This window comes from Coptis chinensis, chromosome 7, assembly GCF_015680905.1.
Source record: "Coptis chinensis isolate HL-2020 chromosome 7, ASM1568090v1, whole genome shotgun sequence".
Taxonomy (NCBI): Eukaryota; Viridiplantae; Streptophyta; class Magnoliopsida; order Ranunculales; family Ranunculaceae; genus Coptis; species Coptis chinensis.
This window is the reverse complement of record NC_141462.1, coordinates 65,917,099-65,933,099: the sequence shown is the minus strand read 5'-3', so window position 1 is coordinate 65,933,099 and position 16,001 is coordinate 65,917,099. Positions and strand designations below refer to the sequence as shown.

Below are 16,001 nucleotides of genomic sequence, written 5' to 3'. Positions count from 1 at the left end.
TAAAGTCCTACATGGGTCTTCAAAACAAAATAAATAATTGTACCTTTTGAACAACCGACGTAAGTTTGAAAGTGAGGTACAACCCTATGGTTAGTGATGAAAAAAGGCTTCAGATTCTTTGTTTAAGAAGAACCGATACCGCAGGAGTTGGAAAAATGCACGATACTGAAGCACCATATATTCAACTAATGTTAGCATTTGACCGCAAAAATTCGAAAGGAAGAACCGCGGAGATCCATGAAACTTTACATGTCATTTTAATTTCACCAAGCATTACAAAAATATTTATGGTGGGTAAATCGAGAAACACTCGACAATCATGCTGGTGAATACCAAAACTTATCTTGCAATGACTTGTCTCCCTTTCATTTGTTTAAATTTTAACTTGGTCTACGTACAGCTGTAAATGGCGTAGTTTACCTTAGGCTGGCGATAGCCTTCAAGTATGCGTCTGTATTGCTGGCGAGCATCAGGAGACTCAACCATATTGACTTTTAAAAAAGAAAATATCATAAATTAGTATACAAAAGAAACAACACTTACACTGCATTTGAAAAATGAACAGTGATATATACAACTCATATTGGCATATTCTTCCTAATAAACAACAGTTGTGCCTATCCAAAAGAATCTTGGATAGGGGAGGGGGGAATTTACTTCCTCTTTCAATTCTTTACTGATCTATAGAGTAACTTAAAAAAAAAAAACTTACCTGTATCTAATATGTAAAGATCATTGTAATAATTAAACTTCATTTGAATTATCTGGAGATTTTCCGCAGCCACCAAATATAAATAGGTGTTTCCCAATAAGTGCAGCACTATGTCCTTCCCATGCATCTGGTCCCTCACCACCCAAACTTGGAGATATCCATGTATTTGAAGCTAAAATCATGCCATGAACTGTTAGCATCTATTGCTTGCACTGGAGTTGATTAGCAAAGGAGAACATAATTTGGAAAGCAAATATCAGATAAAAGAAAAAGAGAATCAACATAGAGTACTCCTATCTTGTAATTGGCAAGGAAGTTCAAAGCAAAATCAATCATCTTCTTGATTAACAGCTCAATCAGTTCAGAGTTTTATAGATATATACATTTTGTTCTAATTCTTAGGTGGCGTGCCCCCTCAGAGATTAAGTTGTTCTTTTTTTCTACTTATAACAATAAAGTGAAAGATTTTCGTTAGAAAATGAAGAAGTAGGTCGAGAAAAGAAGTAATGAAGGGATTTACAGGTACAAACTGTATTCCAAGCATCCAACTATATATGTGCATATATGATATTCACGCATATATGCATGTATATATTTGTAAAGGATATAATTTAAATTGCACCAAATGTAACACAGCGGAAGAGTTAATGCGAGATAGAGCTTAGTGTCTACTTTTTGTTTCCTAGAAATCCTGGTGATTTGTTTTCTTCAATGCATTCTGACTCTGGACGGTATCCTCGTAAACCCACTACTCTACAGCCATCACAAAACAACCTTATCTAGAACACCAACAGCCCATATAATTACCTTGTACTTTTTCCTAACCTGATAACCGCCAAGACATCACTGTAAAAGAAAGCAGAGATGGATCTCAATGAGACAAAGAAGTACACAATCATGCTGGTCAATAGCAAAACTTATCTTGCAATGACTTGTCTCCCTTTCATTTGTTTATTTATTGTTTTATTTATTTATTTTTTCTATCCAAGAAAAAGAAAAATGAACCGTATATGACACATATCTTGGTTAAGTCGGAAATACCTCATCAGCTTACGTGTTTCTATTTTCACATGATACATCAGTCTTCCTTCGTGCGGGTCGACTATTTCAAAAGTTTTTCATTGACAACCATGGTGCCGAATTTGTTGTAACAAAGTGATGCATTTAGTCGAGCATCAATCAATTGAATTGTCACCGCTAGCTAATAGCATAGGTGCTTATTGAAAAAAAAAAAATTGGTATGAGTAGAATTATACCTGAAGAATATATGAGTAGAATGACCAAGAAAATTTATCATATTCTCTTGGGAAGTAGGAGTGGATCTTTGATCGGGGAACAAATTGTAAAATTCAATCTTGTGTCATGCACAATAATCTCTTTTATCCCAAAATTAGGAGTGGATCTTTGTGATCGGGAACAAATTATAAAATTCCAAGTAGGACTGGATACTGCGACTTGAGATTGGAATTATAACATTGAAGCAAATTCTCTTTAATCAAAAGTCTGCAATTGTACAAATCTTCGTGCATTGATGGGAGAAAAAAGGGGTTTTTGAGAACAACCTGGTAAAAGGAGCATCAAATAACTATTCTCACTTTGATATACGATTAACATTAATTAATAGATGGCGATTTAGGTTGGGTGGTAGAGAGTGGAGAGAGAGTGGGAGAGAGTGGGTTTTGTTGGGTTCCATTTTGAGTTTGAGTTGGGTTTTGTTGGGTTTCCATTTTGAGTTTGAGTTGGAGCTAGTTTTTCTCCTCGGCAAGGAGGGGGAGAATTTATCGTATATATATTTGGACACGTGGACACTCTAGCTATGAGAGAGAGAGAGAGAGAGAGAGAGAGAGCTATATATATATATATATATATATATATATAGAGAGAGAGAGAGAGAGAGAGAGAGAGAGAGAGAGAGAGAGAGAGAGAGAGAGAGAGGCCGAAGGATATAAGGGGAGTAAACAAAATAGTTTATTTTCTTATTTCTTTTCCTAGTCCTACTTGTGCTCCTTTGACCAAGTCGGGATGGATTAGCTTGAGATGTGCTGTTTTGAGTGATTTTTCAACTCCGGGTCATGGTGAGGCATTGGTACAGGTTCGGATTCCCTTCTTAATCTCAAGTCCGGGTCTTGTGTAGCATGTGCTTATTTGCTCAGGTTCAGGTTATAAAGTATGACAAGTCCGGGTTATTATAATTTGTGAGGCATGACAGGTCTAGGTTATGATAAGGCTCAGTCCGGAACTTCTCAAGTCTGGGTCATATAATAAGACATGCCCGGACTAGGAAAAGTCTTGACACTCATGATCTATTAATCTAAGTCCGGGTCAGAGTGATTTGGAAAAGTCTTGATATGTTCACATCCGGGTTATTATAAGACAACTTCGGGTTATGGTTATGGCTTGTCCGGATAACACAATTCTTTGAGCTGAAGTAATGCAAAATTTTGCCGATATATTCCACAGAGAAAATCTAGGCATAAGACGTCGCGTACATTTTTACCAAGCCTTTTTTTTTAAGAGTTTGATCCACAACCCATGAATAAAAAAAGAGGGCATCTGTGTGTACATGTTTTAGCAAATAGATATGTAACACATGACAGCATCTTCTTAAGGCTCGAATATAGTCTTGGTGTGAGTAGAAAGTATCATAACACACTTCAAGTCCAAATCCTCTCACTTCCTAGGTTCGGAAGTGAAACATTTCCTAGGTTCGGAAGTGAGACAAGAAGAGGAGGTTTGTGGGCTTTGAAACTAGTTGGAGTAGTAGGTTCGTATAACCAATTCCTAACTATAAACTCCAAATCCAGAACTCAACTACTAGGTTCGGAGCTCTAACTACTACTTCGAACCTAAATATGTTTTTGTGTTGTTTAAGTAAATAAAGGAGACTTATTTGACTTGGGAAACATGGGGTTTCTAGAAGAGTCAAGATGAGACTTAACAAGAGATGCTCCTAGTTAAACACTAATTGGGAAACCTTATCTATTCTTATAAATAGAATAGTTGAACTACGCTTTGAGTTTGATTCCTATTCACAGGATATGTAGGCAGCCATTAAAGAACGTGGTTCAACTCATTATCTTCTACATCTCTTCTTCTTCTTGATCCAATACTTCTCATTATTCTTTGATCATCAACAAAATATTTGTGTTTCTAGATTAGGAAAAATCATCACACAAATCTTTATTACATTTGTTCTTAAAATGCACTTTTGCTATAGCAATCTGCCTTTTTCTTGCATTGGCTACTACTGTTGCTTATTATGAGACGGTGCATGAAAGACTGGCTTAGCGACATGTGGAAGTGCCTGAGGAAGACTGACGACCCAGAATTTTGGATATCTACTTTAGGTGCAGGTCTCTGGAACATCTTGAATGCAAGGAATAGCTCGATATCAAACAAAGTTACAGGAAGCTAAGCTGGTGCGGATGCCGTTGCAAATTTTGCTGCCTTACAAGCTGCAGCATGGGACTGGAACTTGCCACTTAAATATCATAGATGACATGCAAGAAAACTTTAGAACCTAGCTACCTTCGGTTTTTACTTGAACTTAAACCAACTGTGCTGTATTGGAAAACCATCCCACCTCCTTTCTTAAGGTTGAGGATGGCTAGAGTCCCATATAAGGCAGGATCTTCAACCAAACTCAAAAGCACAGGTAGTGCTGTAAATGCAAATGGCACTGCCCAGATATTGGTGAGACCAAATTAAACACTGATGGTGTTGTTTATGCAAATGGTAGTGGCTATGGCGGTACAGGCATACAGCTGAAGACCATGATGAAAAAGTGGTTTTTACCTTTAGTTGTAATAGCTCTATTTGGTCTGTCCTCTTTCAGGAGTTGAAGGCTATGGAAGCAGACTTAGAAGGGTGTCTCAAAGTACTAGTATACTGCTATGCAGTGGGGGCGTGAGCGGAGAGGGAGAGTGGAGAGGGAGAGGGAGAGGGATGAAGAGAAGAGATAAGGAATGAAGATAGACAGAAACCAACCAAATGACTTTTTGTCCACATACCCCCCTCTCGGCCCAGAACGTTCGCTCCGCTCACTTGATGATGAATGTTTATGTTTACTCTGACTCAACTCTGGCGGTACAGATAGTGACTAGGTCGGTCAAACCGCCTTGGTATTTCCTAAATATTGTTTTTTCTGTTAGGACTAAGGTTACAAAGCTAGCGGAGTGTAGTTTCAGTGACTGTTACACAGGGAAACAAATCGTGCTGCTGACTACCTGGCTAAGCTCAATGTAAGTACTCTCTGGCTTCTACTACATACCACCTTTAGATGGTACTTCAGACAACATTGTAACTGAGGATGCTTAGGAGTTAATCTTCGTAAGAAATTGAATCTCTAATACAGATTTGGGTCTCCTTAATCCTATAATTTGCTTCAAGAAAAAAGAATGATAATCTCTAAAAGAAATGTATGCTACATGACAAATATTGAGATAATGGAACGTCTGTAGCAAAACCAAGGGAAGTTTATGGCTATATGTATGTACAAATTACATTTTCTTTGATTTGCAGTAAGGAAAGTTACGAAATCATACTCCTGATAATGCATACATTTCAATTAGCTAGTCTCTTTAATAACTGAGATAAATAGAGAATAGAAGGATGTTGATGTGTCCATCTTCAATGTTGGATTCCACGCTAACGTCCTTCACTGTGGCATATCCATTAGCACCATTAAACTTGCCTGTGCCTCCAATGACAGCAATATGAGACTCTGAAATAGTATTCTGATAGACTCCAAAAAAATTCAAACTATCCTCCAAATCACTGTTAACAAATTTAACAGTCATGGCCATCATGTGACTAGTTCCATCATCAGAATTAGCTACAAAGACTCCTTGTGCTTTACCAAGTAAAGAATATCCGAACAGGGAACTTTGAATCAATTCCTCGTCAATTACTGTTACTAATCCGAATTTTAAGCCCTTAACAGTAGCTATGGCTGGGAAGGGTAAGCCAATACCAGATATCTCCATTGTTCGATCAGTGAAGGGCACGGTTGGACTGGATTTAGGCAGAGGAAAACTTTACCTAAAGGCTCTTGGAAAGGTAGGTCACTGTCGACTTGAGTCATTGTTGTTTTTGGTGAATGATATGTGCCGCAAAGCACATCTTGCATGAAGAAGGTAATGGATGGACGGTTTAAATGTGGGGGTTGGGACTGATCGTTAAGCATTCGGGTCGAGTTTGATTTGTGGGTGATGGTTGTGAACGTTAAGAACCAGGCTAATTTGAGTAATAGATGCATCGCCTTTTTTGTTGATAACAGGGGACTCAATCTTAGGAATCTATGACTTTCATAAATAGAATGGACAAGTGGTTTAGGTTTCATAGAACTAATTTAGCTGGAGTGGTTAATAACGGAGCAGTTGATGGTTTGTTTGTGAAGGTAGTGGGTGGCGGATGGAAGAAACCAATTGCAAAACAAGAAACTACTGTGTTTATGCAAAGTGATTGCTACTGGAACTAGTATATATATAAAGGACTGAAATTGAAAGCGAGCCTGTTGTATCAAATCCTACTTAAACCAGTTGGCTAGTGTAGTGGCTCTTGGAACTTAAATACTATTTTGCAAGGCCTTTTAAAGTTTAAAGTTTAAACTGCCTACTTCGGATTATGTGTATCTCAACACTTTAACAGGTTCAATACTACTACATTATGTATATATCTCAAATTCTCAACAGCTACAGTACTGAACCATGACAGCATTCAAACCTGTGAGCTTGGTGAAACAAAGGTCTCCTCAAAGATTGAGCTGCTGAATGCTCAGACAGAATCAATTGTTATTCTACTGATAATGGTCCAGCAGAAATTCCATAGCGACCAAGAATTTCTTCATGGTTCCTAAGATCTTTACGTCATCTGTCGGGTAAAGTCGATTTTTTGGTAGTGTTTGGAACCCCTTTACAAAACCTAGTAACACTTAAAACGACCAAAGTATCCTAATATCGGTGATATATATATCACTGTTTTTTCTCTTTGGAGACCCTTGATATGGAAATCTACAATCATCTCACTGCGAATATTTTTGGGAATTCAGATGATCCAATATGTTAACCCTTGGTTAAAAGACAGCAATGCTATTTTTGATTGAAGCTGCGACATTTTTTATCTTTTCAAACAACGCAAGTACAAATTCAAGCAGTTTATTGAAAAAAATGCAGTCACTTTAGCTTCTGAGCTAGAGCTCTTATGAGAGTACACCTACTACTTCTTGAAGTTATAATATTGTTTCAGACAGACAACTCAGACTTTGAAACAAGAATGCCATCGCTATCTGCATACAACCATTCTCCATCGCGAATCATAGCTCCTCCAATGTGTATAGGTCCGTGCACTTCACCTGTACGTTTCTTGCTGGATTTCAGAGGATGAGATGCCAAAGCTCTAACACCAATATCACAGACATTGATCTCATCAACATCTCGAATGCAGCCGTTGACGACAATACCAGCCCATCCCATTGTTTGAGCTAACTGTCCTAAGTTACCACCAACTAAGGCACATCTCATGCTTCCTCCACCATCTATAACAAGAACCCTTCCTTCACCTCTGGTTTCAAGAAGCTCTCTGACCAATACATTGTCTTCAAACACTTTAAGCGTGACAATCGGACCAAAGAATGCTCGGCTTTGCCCATAAATCTGGAATATTGGCTGGAGAACACGAAGATCACCATTCAATAAAAGCGGGGCGTTTGAGTCGCAAACTTCAGCAGTAGCTAAGGCAGCCATATCTCCTTGGAAGTTGATCTTCTTTCCCGTACTGGATTAATCGTCAAGTGAATAGAGAGATCCCCAAGCTAGATGCACATAGAGAGCCTGATGGTAACTTCAATCCTGTGTACACATTCCAATCAACATAAACATATAAGTGCTAGCAGTGACATGGAAACCATAAAATAGGTAAGTACAAGCATTGAAAAATTAAAAAGAACCAAGTAGTTGTGAGAGAAAGAAGAAACAAGAAATAAAACCATGCATAGAACATACATAAAAAGAACATGAAGGCCATTGGGAAATATATTCATGGACATTGCACATGAAAAATAGAATTTTTATAGATTTCCAAATGATCTTATGGTCTGCATAGTTTATACAGGCCATTGGCGATGACCAAACACAATTTTGAGCTAAAATAAATATTTTGCAAAATACAAGGGTGGAATTGATTTAACAGCATGATTTCTTTCTTGAAGAAAGCACATGGAATCCAATCACAAAGCACAGACTATCATTTTCATATCAAACTATAAAAAAAACACGATATAATCTTAAATACACAAAGGATGAAGGAAATAGTAGAGCTTACTTGGACAGCAAACAATGAAGCCCTCATCTCCAAAACCAAAAATGTGTGTATGAATTTTTGTTGTTGACTGTTGTGCGTTATCTTTCCGACTTTCAAGAAGGCTTTTACATGTTAGCCGTTAGTGAGATAAGAGTTAGTTGAGATCGAGACTTTGGGAAAGGTGATGTCTCGGTCAGAATTGATACAACTATTGGACTATATTATATTCCAGAATGGCCCATCTCAGAATATATTGGATTAAGGTATGCCTTATCAATGTTCAAAACTGTTATTTTTTTTTAGTATTAATCAATGGTTCGCCTTCAAGTCATTTTAAGATTACCAAGGAGCAGTTACCAAAAAAAAAAGATTACCAAGGAGCAGTTATAGCAAGTCCAATGAGATGTTATGGGCTGCGAATGACATATAGCACCTCAAACACCAAATGATCATTCTAATAGAGGCTGCTAGAAATGTCTTAAAATTGGCTAGTGTGATAAACCTAGTTAATTTTGTGGCTATCTAGCAGCTGCCAAAATTAAATTGCATGATACCGAAAACATAATTTCAGCCGTCTTTGTGCCTTTTGTGTAGTTAATTTGCATTTAAGTGTACATTTGACCATAGTTTGTGATTCCGAACGAAACTCCGGAATTTCGGTTTTTCAAAAAAATAGAATTCCGAATATAGAGTCGAAATATCCGAAATTTCAAATGTAACAAGGGTTGAAATTTAATAAATTTCGGTTTTTGAATTTGTCGGAATTCCTAAAAATTCTGAAATTCCAAACTATGCATTTGACAGACAGGGCCGGCCTTAGACCTATACTGTCTAAGGCTTTGCATAGGGTCTCCAATATAAACAAAAAAAAAAAAAAAAAAGGCCTAGTGAAACTCTTAAAAACCCACTATAGTGTTAGAAATGCAAACAAAAGCCCAATTTTTCACACTTTGCATTGGGCCTTACGAAACACAGAGCCGGCTCTATTGACAAACAACAGAAATTGTGTTGTCCCTATCGATTTAGCACTTCAAAAACACACCCATTAGAACAGTTTGCATGTTTTTGGTATGCCGTAGGCCAAATTTGACTTGCAAGCTAAAAAAAAACCAAATTTCTGATATGACGCCCTTTTATTATGTCCCTAGCCATTGGACTTGCTCTTAGTTGTGGACGCATAGATAGAACGAGGAATATATTAACTATAAGGATTCGCCACCACCAAGATTTTTACACATTTTATTGCCGCACCTGTTGTTTAATTACTAAGTTGCATATACTCTTGTACCCGAGACGTTGGATCCAGTTTCGTCCCTGTGTGGAGGTGTTAACTAAAATGGTGGTGACAAATGCTCAAGAGTGTGGTTTTATTTATGGGTTAGAATTGTTGAAGGTAGTTCCTCAATTCCTATTGTACTAAGTGCCGATGATACCGTTGTTGACTTGCTGTCATTGAACATAACTTAGAGCAAATGATTGAAGACTCTCAAGACTATTTTTATGTGGTTTGTAAACTTCAACAAGGGCGTTTTTCTATAGTGCTAATTTTGTTCCTAATACCTTTTCTTACACTGACCTATTGGGATGTAGGACGGGTTCTCTGCCTGTGTTAACAAATTTAATGGTCTTCTCTAATTCAATGTCCTCTCTCTAATACAATGTGTTCTCTCTCTCTAATCTGTTTTTTCTCCCCTTTCTTTTCCTTCTCCCTCTTTTTATACTTCACTCCTCCCCCTCTCAACTGCCTCCTGTCCGTCGTTCATCTCTCCTCTATCTAGCGTCCTCGGCCCCTCCACTTGTCAAGGCAGTTTGAGCAGTTGGAATTCTGTATCTTCTCACCTGCCTCTTACCCTTCGTTGATCCCTCCTTCATCCTACGTCATCTGTCCTCCCACCTGTCGCGGTAGTTCCTAGCAGTTCCCAGCGGTTGCAATTCCGCGGACATGATCAACAGCATCAGGTCTCCTCCACCTTAACTTACTTCCGGCCCACTTATCACCTATAACCTTCTATGTCAAGAATATGGCCTCTACAGATGCCCCTCTCGGTTCCTTTGCCGTCGTGTGAACCCTGTGTGATCAGCGGATAGCCAATGGGACCGAGAACCTCTCCTCATTCCTCTCTTCACTTCGCGGTATTCTGTCTTGTGTTGGTTCAATTACCTTCCCCTTCCTCATTGGCCCAGGGTTCATCATGGCATCCAGCTGTCCCACGTGCACGCGCATTTGCTCTAACCTTTACCATTTCGAGGCCCCACGTGTCTTCCTTCCCATGGTCCCCTGTGCTGAATTTACCTCTTTACCCCCACCGCTTAGACTCCCGCTTAAACCCCTCTCTCTTCTCCAAATATATCACTTCAACCTTGCATCTTCTTCTCCAGCCTCTCCAACTTCTTCTCGTTTTTTATTTTCACTTTCGTGAGATCTTCAAGCTCCGATCGGGTTTCTTTAGAGTTGCTCCGTTGGTTGTGCTACCTTGCAATTCAGGTTTGTCTCCTCTTTTTCCATTCCCTTCTCTTGTTATTTTGCTGCATTCACTTGCTTCACTGTTTCACTGTTTCACTCTACCCTTTATCACTCGTTCCCACCATTGTTGCTTCCACTTCATTCTTTATTTTAGTCCGACATGTCGGCATCTGAATCAGCGGATACCTCGGCCACTCGATCCGACGGTTCGGATTCCAGATCTAGCAGACATACTGCGAATCCATCTGAATCCTCCAATCCTGATTCTTCTAATTCTGCCGCGGAACCCTCTACCTCAGGAAGGAAGACTACTCTTCCACCCCCACCGTCATACCACTGTAGACCTAACCTAGATGCCATCAAGGCCGCATATGGCATTCCGGGTGACTTGGTCCTAGAGCATGTGCCCGGCGTCACCCATTTTCCACATCTGGTAAAACCTCGGCCTGGTTGTCTCATCGCTACTGTAGGTCAGATAGCGGCAGGCTTGCGTTTTCCTTTAACCCTTCTAGATGTCGAGATGTGCAACCACTTCAATATTCCACCCTGCCAAGGCATAGGCAATTTTTGGTGTGTCATGTATGCCGCGAATCATTATAATGAAACTCAATCTCCTAAAATCCAACTCCGCGATATAATTACTCATTTTTATATCAAGAAGAGCACCAAGTTTGGTAGTGTAGGGTATCAGTCCTTCTGTACTCGTCCGCAGAAGAAGCCCTTTATTCTCCACCTGACCACCTCTGACAAAGTATGGCATTACTATCCACTATATGTGTCTGGGAATTTTCTCTCCGCGGATCTCCCCTCCGACGTTTCTCTAAGGCACCTCAGTTTTCTTTCAAGTGGTACGTACCGCCTTTTACTTCGCTGTGCTCCTTTCTAACTATATTTTTAACTTGTCTTTACTTGGTGATCTAGGTTGGAGACCCGATTCGCGATCTCGAATCTACACCGGCCTTTCCTCCGAAATTTTTCAACACCTCCGCGATTTGGGTAGTGCTCAATGCGCCCTTCTCGGCATTGACCCAGAAAAAGGTAACCCTCTTTTACTTGATCCATCCTTGAAAAACATCGGTGACTACCAAGGTCCCCTCTATCGTTTGCCGCCTCCCAAAGAAAGAAAACCCAAATCCTCTCCTGTCCCTAAAAGAAAACCCCACAGATCCTTCAAATACACTACCAAGATCTACCACTCCCAAGCTGTTGCCCAAAGGGCTGCCGCTAAACCCCACTCCCCTACTCCCCTTACCGCCCCCTCTTCCTATTCTGCGTTAGCAGATTGGGAAGACGACATTAATCCTCCTCCTACCACTACTTCAGCCGCTGATATGGCCGCCAGCAAACTCAAACTTTGGGATAGCGACTCCGACGGTGATGACTCCGTGGAAGTCGTTCCTAGAAGTCCGCCCCCGAAGAAAGCCAAGTCCGCACATCCTGGAACTACTGTCTCTCATGTTACCAAGCCACGGCCCATAGCTCCAGGGCGTCGGCATGGGAAGGAAACCACCGCGTCTGGTTCCTTGCCCTCTGGACCTGTTGAAGTCTGGCGACCTCGATTCAAGGTAAAGGACCGCGATGTCAATACCCGAGATTCAAAGATCGGACAACCGGCTATTACAGACCTCTCTCTCTTCTTCGGTTCCCATCTTCCGAAGGATCAAGCCTACGGCGATGCTGGTTCTCTGGCTTCCCACAAAACGTCTATCTATACTGGTTTGGAAAGGGTAAGTTCTCTTCTTGTATACCCATAGCGATTCCCTAGATGCGCACTCTTTACTAAGAGATTTTTTTTTTTTTTAGCTAAGCCTGGATATTGGACATGTGGTCCACGGCTTGACTAGCACTTTGGACTCCTTGGAGATTATGAAGCAGGAGATTAACGGTCCGGATGGCTGGAAAGTGAAGTATGCACAGCTGGAAAAGGACCGGGATGAACTGCGCATCGTGGCAGTGAAATCGCATAAAGCACTTTAGCAAGCCGAAGATCAACATAAAGATTACGTAGCTGGGGTCTCTTCGAAACTGGAAAGCCAACGGGAGGCGGACAAACTGGCTACTCAAGCTGCTGTGGACAAAGCGCTGCAGGAAGCCGCTGACCGCTTTCGAGTCCTAGCCGAGAGGAAGATAAATCGTGCACTAAAGCATCAACTTGATGAGCTCACTGCTGCTGGCCGCCTTCTGCCTCTTTCTCCTCCGACTATTTCGTCTCCAATCATTGATCTTCCTCCGATGGTGCCCTCTGAGGCTGATATGCCTACGCAACCCATTTCTACCCCCAGCGCGGTCACTTCCCCCATGGCCGAGGATGATGATCCTATACTTGTCGGGGAGGCGCCTGAAGTTTCCTCTCAGAAGGATGTGTTGACAGCCAACCTAGAAGTGAAAACCAGCCAATGGGCGAATATGCCTCTGAAGACATGAACATCGTTTGACCATCCTCTGCACTATATGATTTTGTTCTTTATCCTTGACACAATTTAGATTTTCTCTTTTGACGTCGTGTATGTGAATGTAGCCTGGTTTCTGGGTGAGCCCTAGCAGGTTTTTTCAAGCTCTTTTATATGGGACCGTTACTCTGTTCTTCTTAAGTGTTTGATATGAAGGCATAAGTCCATTAAAAAATGTAACATGTCTAATCTCCTTGCTTTTCTTTCATTTGTCGTTGTGTGGCTGTGAAGCCGTGTGGGGCAACTCAGTTTGCCCCATGTATAATATGTACTACTATCCACGGATGGTTCATCCCCTCCGGTGTTTTAGCGGCTGTGAAGCCTTTTGGGGGCAACTTATTTTGCCCCTAATTTGATTTGGACTACCATCCGCGAAGTTCTCTTCCCCCTTGCAGTTTTTGGTGGCTGTGAAGCCTTGTGGGGCAACTCAGTTTGCCCCCAGTTTGATTTGGACTATTGTCCGCGAAGGGCTCTTCCCCCCCGCTGTCTTTGGCGGCTATGAGTTCCTTGGGCAAATTTTTCGGTTTGCCCCGGTTTGATTTGGACTATTGTCGCGGGCGGCTCTTCCCCTCGCTGTCTTTGGCTTTGTGAAGCCTAATGGGGGTAGCTCGGTTTGTCCCCCGGTTTGATTTGGACTACCGTCCCGAAAGGGCTCTTCCCCCTCACTGTCTTTGGCGGTGTGAAGCCTTGTTGGGGCAACTTCGGTTTGCCCCGGGGTTTGATTTGGACTACTGTCCGCGAAGGGCTCTTTCCCCCATTTGTCTTTGGCGGGTTTGTGAAGCCTTTGTGGGGCAGCTTTCGTTTGCCCCGGTATGAATTGGACAAAGCGCCCCGCTGGGCGGCTTTTTCCCCGCCATCTTTGGCGTACCGGAAGCCTTGGGGGCTGAGCTTGTCCCCCCTCTGCTATGCGTCGTCGATAAGCCTGTTGAGGCCGCTTCATTCTTTTATTCTCATTCATAAGACATATAGACAAAGTACGCACTTTAATATATGACAAGTAACAAAATATTGACAATCTTCGATTCATACATGGAATTTCTTTAACATTCTAATGTTCCACGGTTTCTCAATCTTTTCCCCTGCTAAAGTTTGCAATCGATAAGTTCCAGATGTACCCTTTTCTCTCACAACATAGGGTCCTTCCCAGTTGGGCCCTAGTTTTCCTTCATTTTCCTTTCGTGGCTGGTGTAACGCGCCGCAGAACCAAATCCCCCACCTCGAATGTCCGCGGCCTAACTTTCTTGGCATACTGCCGCTGTAACCTCCGATGATATTCTTCCAATCGTATGCGTGCAATTTCTCTTTTTTCTTCTATCAGACTCAAATCACTGGCTAATATTCTTTCATTTCTTCCCGTTTCTACTGCATTGGTTCTGGTGGTGGAGACTATCATCTCCACTGGTATGACTGCCTCTACTCCGTAAGTCATTGCGAATGGTGACTCCATAGTCGATGTTCGCGGTGTTGTATGGTACGCCCAGAGTACATGGTTCAGTTCATCGGCCCATGCCCCTTTCCTTGCCTCCAGTTTCCTCTTTATATTATCCATTATGATTTTGTTTGAAGACTCTGCTTGCCCATTTCTTTCTGGATTATATGGTGCTGAGAACCCCTGTTTCACCTTAAATGCCTGAAGGAACTCTCGGACCTTTTTTTTCCGTAGAAGCGTGTTCTATTATCTGCGATGATGATCATTATGTGGCAAACCGAACCCGCATATGATGTTCTCCCATATAAACTTCTTCACATTGTCTTCTTTCACTTGCTGCAACGACACTCCTTCTACCCATTTGGTAAAATAATCGGTAGCTGCCAACATAAATCGTCTTTTGCCGCTTGCCGTGGGCAGCGGCCCAACAATGTCCAACCCCCACATGGTGAATGGCCACGGGCTGAATACGTTATGTAGCGGCTCCCCTGGAGCATGTATGAGTGGCGCAAATCTCTGACACTTCTCACATTTCTTGGCATACGTTGTGGCGTCTCTCTTCATATGTGGCCAAAAGTACCCCATGTGATATCAATTTGTGGGTTGTCGTGCGCCCTGCCGAGTGGCTGCCGCAATCCCCTTCGTGTATCTCAGCCAGAATTTTTGTATCTGCTGCGGTCCTACGCATTTCAGCATCGGTCCGTTGAAATTTCTTTTATACAAATCCCCTTCGAGCAACGTGTATCTTCGACTAGTTTGTTCCATCTTTCGTCTCTCTTGTTTGTCTTCTATTTCCTCACCCATCAGGAAGGTTTTAATGGGCATCATCCAACCCTGTTCCTGCTCACTTGTAAGCCAAACGCTTTTTTCTTCTGATGTGATGGGTATGCTTAGGACTCTCACCTCAATTGTCCGTCCCTCTGTCCCCGGCAGCACTGCCGCCACATAGGCCAAAGCGTCGGCGTGTCTATTTTCACCGCGGCCTAGATGTGCAAAGCTAATTTTCTCGAACTTGCTTGCTCTCTGTTGCAGGACCTCTAAGTACCTCGCCATCCTTGGGCAACGGGCCATAAATCCTCCATTCATCGACAAATTACTAAGTTTGAATGAGAAAAGCGGACAATTCTCTCACCCCCAAATCCTTTGCAAGATCCAAACTCGCTATTACGCCTCATATTCGGACTCATTGTTTGAAGCCGCGAAATCCCAATTTCATCGACAACTCAAAATTTATTGTTCTCAAAGCGTCACGGGGACGATTCCAATTCCATTCCTCATTAATGTGGTTCGCGCGGATCCGTCTGTGAATACTCTCCACCCATTCCGCGGATCCCAAGGATCCAATGGATCTTGACTCGATTCCCCTTCTGGTTCCATGACCATTTCTTCTCCCCATGTTGGGTCCTCGGCCGGAAATTCGGCCAGGAAGTCGGCCATGGCTTGCGCCTTTTCAGCAATTCGAATCTGATATTGGATCTCATAACAACTGAGCATCACCGCCCACTTCAGCATGGCGACCGATTGATTTCCGCCGCCTTCAACGCTTGCTTTAATGGAAAATTAGTTATTACCACCATCGAATGTGACTCGGCGCAAGGCTAAAGGCCGGCCGGTAGTTAAAAATATTAATGCCAAAGCCGCGTACTT

The 16,001-nt window shown here is 41.8% G+C and overlaps 2 protein-coding genes and 1 pseudogene across 2 annotated transcripts; 1 reads left to right on the top strand and 2 right to left on the bottom strand.

Moving 5' to 3' along the window:
* Positions 1–5,292: 5,292 nt before the first annotated feature.
* Positions 5,293–5,697, bottom strand: LOC147488447 (dirigent protein 24 pseudogene; annotated as a pseudogene).
* A 1,154-nt stretch (positions 5,698–6,851) lies between these two features.
* LOC147488446 (putative 4-hydroxy-4-methyl-2-oxoglutarate aldolase 3) lies at positions 6,852–8,172 on the bottom strand. Its single transcript, XM_086571794.1, has 2 exons — positions 8,033–8,172; positions 6,852–7,560 (listed from the first exon to the last, which is right to left on the bottom strand). The coding sequence occupies exon 2, from the start codon at positions 7,453–7,455 to the stop codon at positions 6,955–6,957; it is 501 nt and encodes a 166-aa protein (XP_086427920.1). The 5' UTR covers positions 7,456–7,560; positions 8,033–8,172; the 3' UTR covers positions 6,852–6,954.
* A 1,672-nt stretch (positions 8,173–9,844) lies between these two features.
* LOC147488445 (uncharacterized) lies at positions 9,845–12,044 on the top strand. The gene is made up of 3 exons (XM_086574383.1): positions 9,845–11,323; positions 11,397–11,923; positions 12,021–12,044. Exons 1-3 carry the CDS (start codon positions 10,636–10,638, stop codon positions 12,042–12,044), a joined length of 1,239 nt encoding a protein of 412 aa, XP_086430509.1. The 5' UTR covers positions 9,845–10,635.
* Positions 12,045–16,001: the final 3,957 nt, after the last annotated feature.

What these genes read in the sequence shown, in the direction of transcription:
- LOC147488446 (XM_086571794.1), bottom strand. Translation starts at nt 7,455, where the DNA reads ATGGCTGCCTTAGCTACTGCTGAAGTTTGCGACTCAAACGCCCCGCTT.
- LOC147488445 (XM_086574383.1), top strand. Translation starts at nt 10,636, where the DNA reads ATGTCGGCATCTGAATCAGCGGATACCTCGGCCACTCGATCCGACGGT. An exon ending in CCTCAGTTTTCTTTCAAGTG is followed by an intron (nt 11,324 to 11,396) that starts GTACGTACCGCC and finishes TTGGTGATCTAG; the next exon opens with GTTGGAGACCCGATTCGCGA. An exon ending in CCGCACATCCTGGAACTACT is followed by an intron (nt 11,924 to 12,020) that starts GTCTCTCATGTT and finishes GACCTGTTGAAG; the next exon opens with TCTGGCGACCTCGATTCAAG.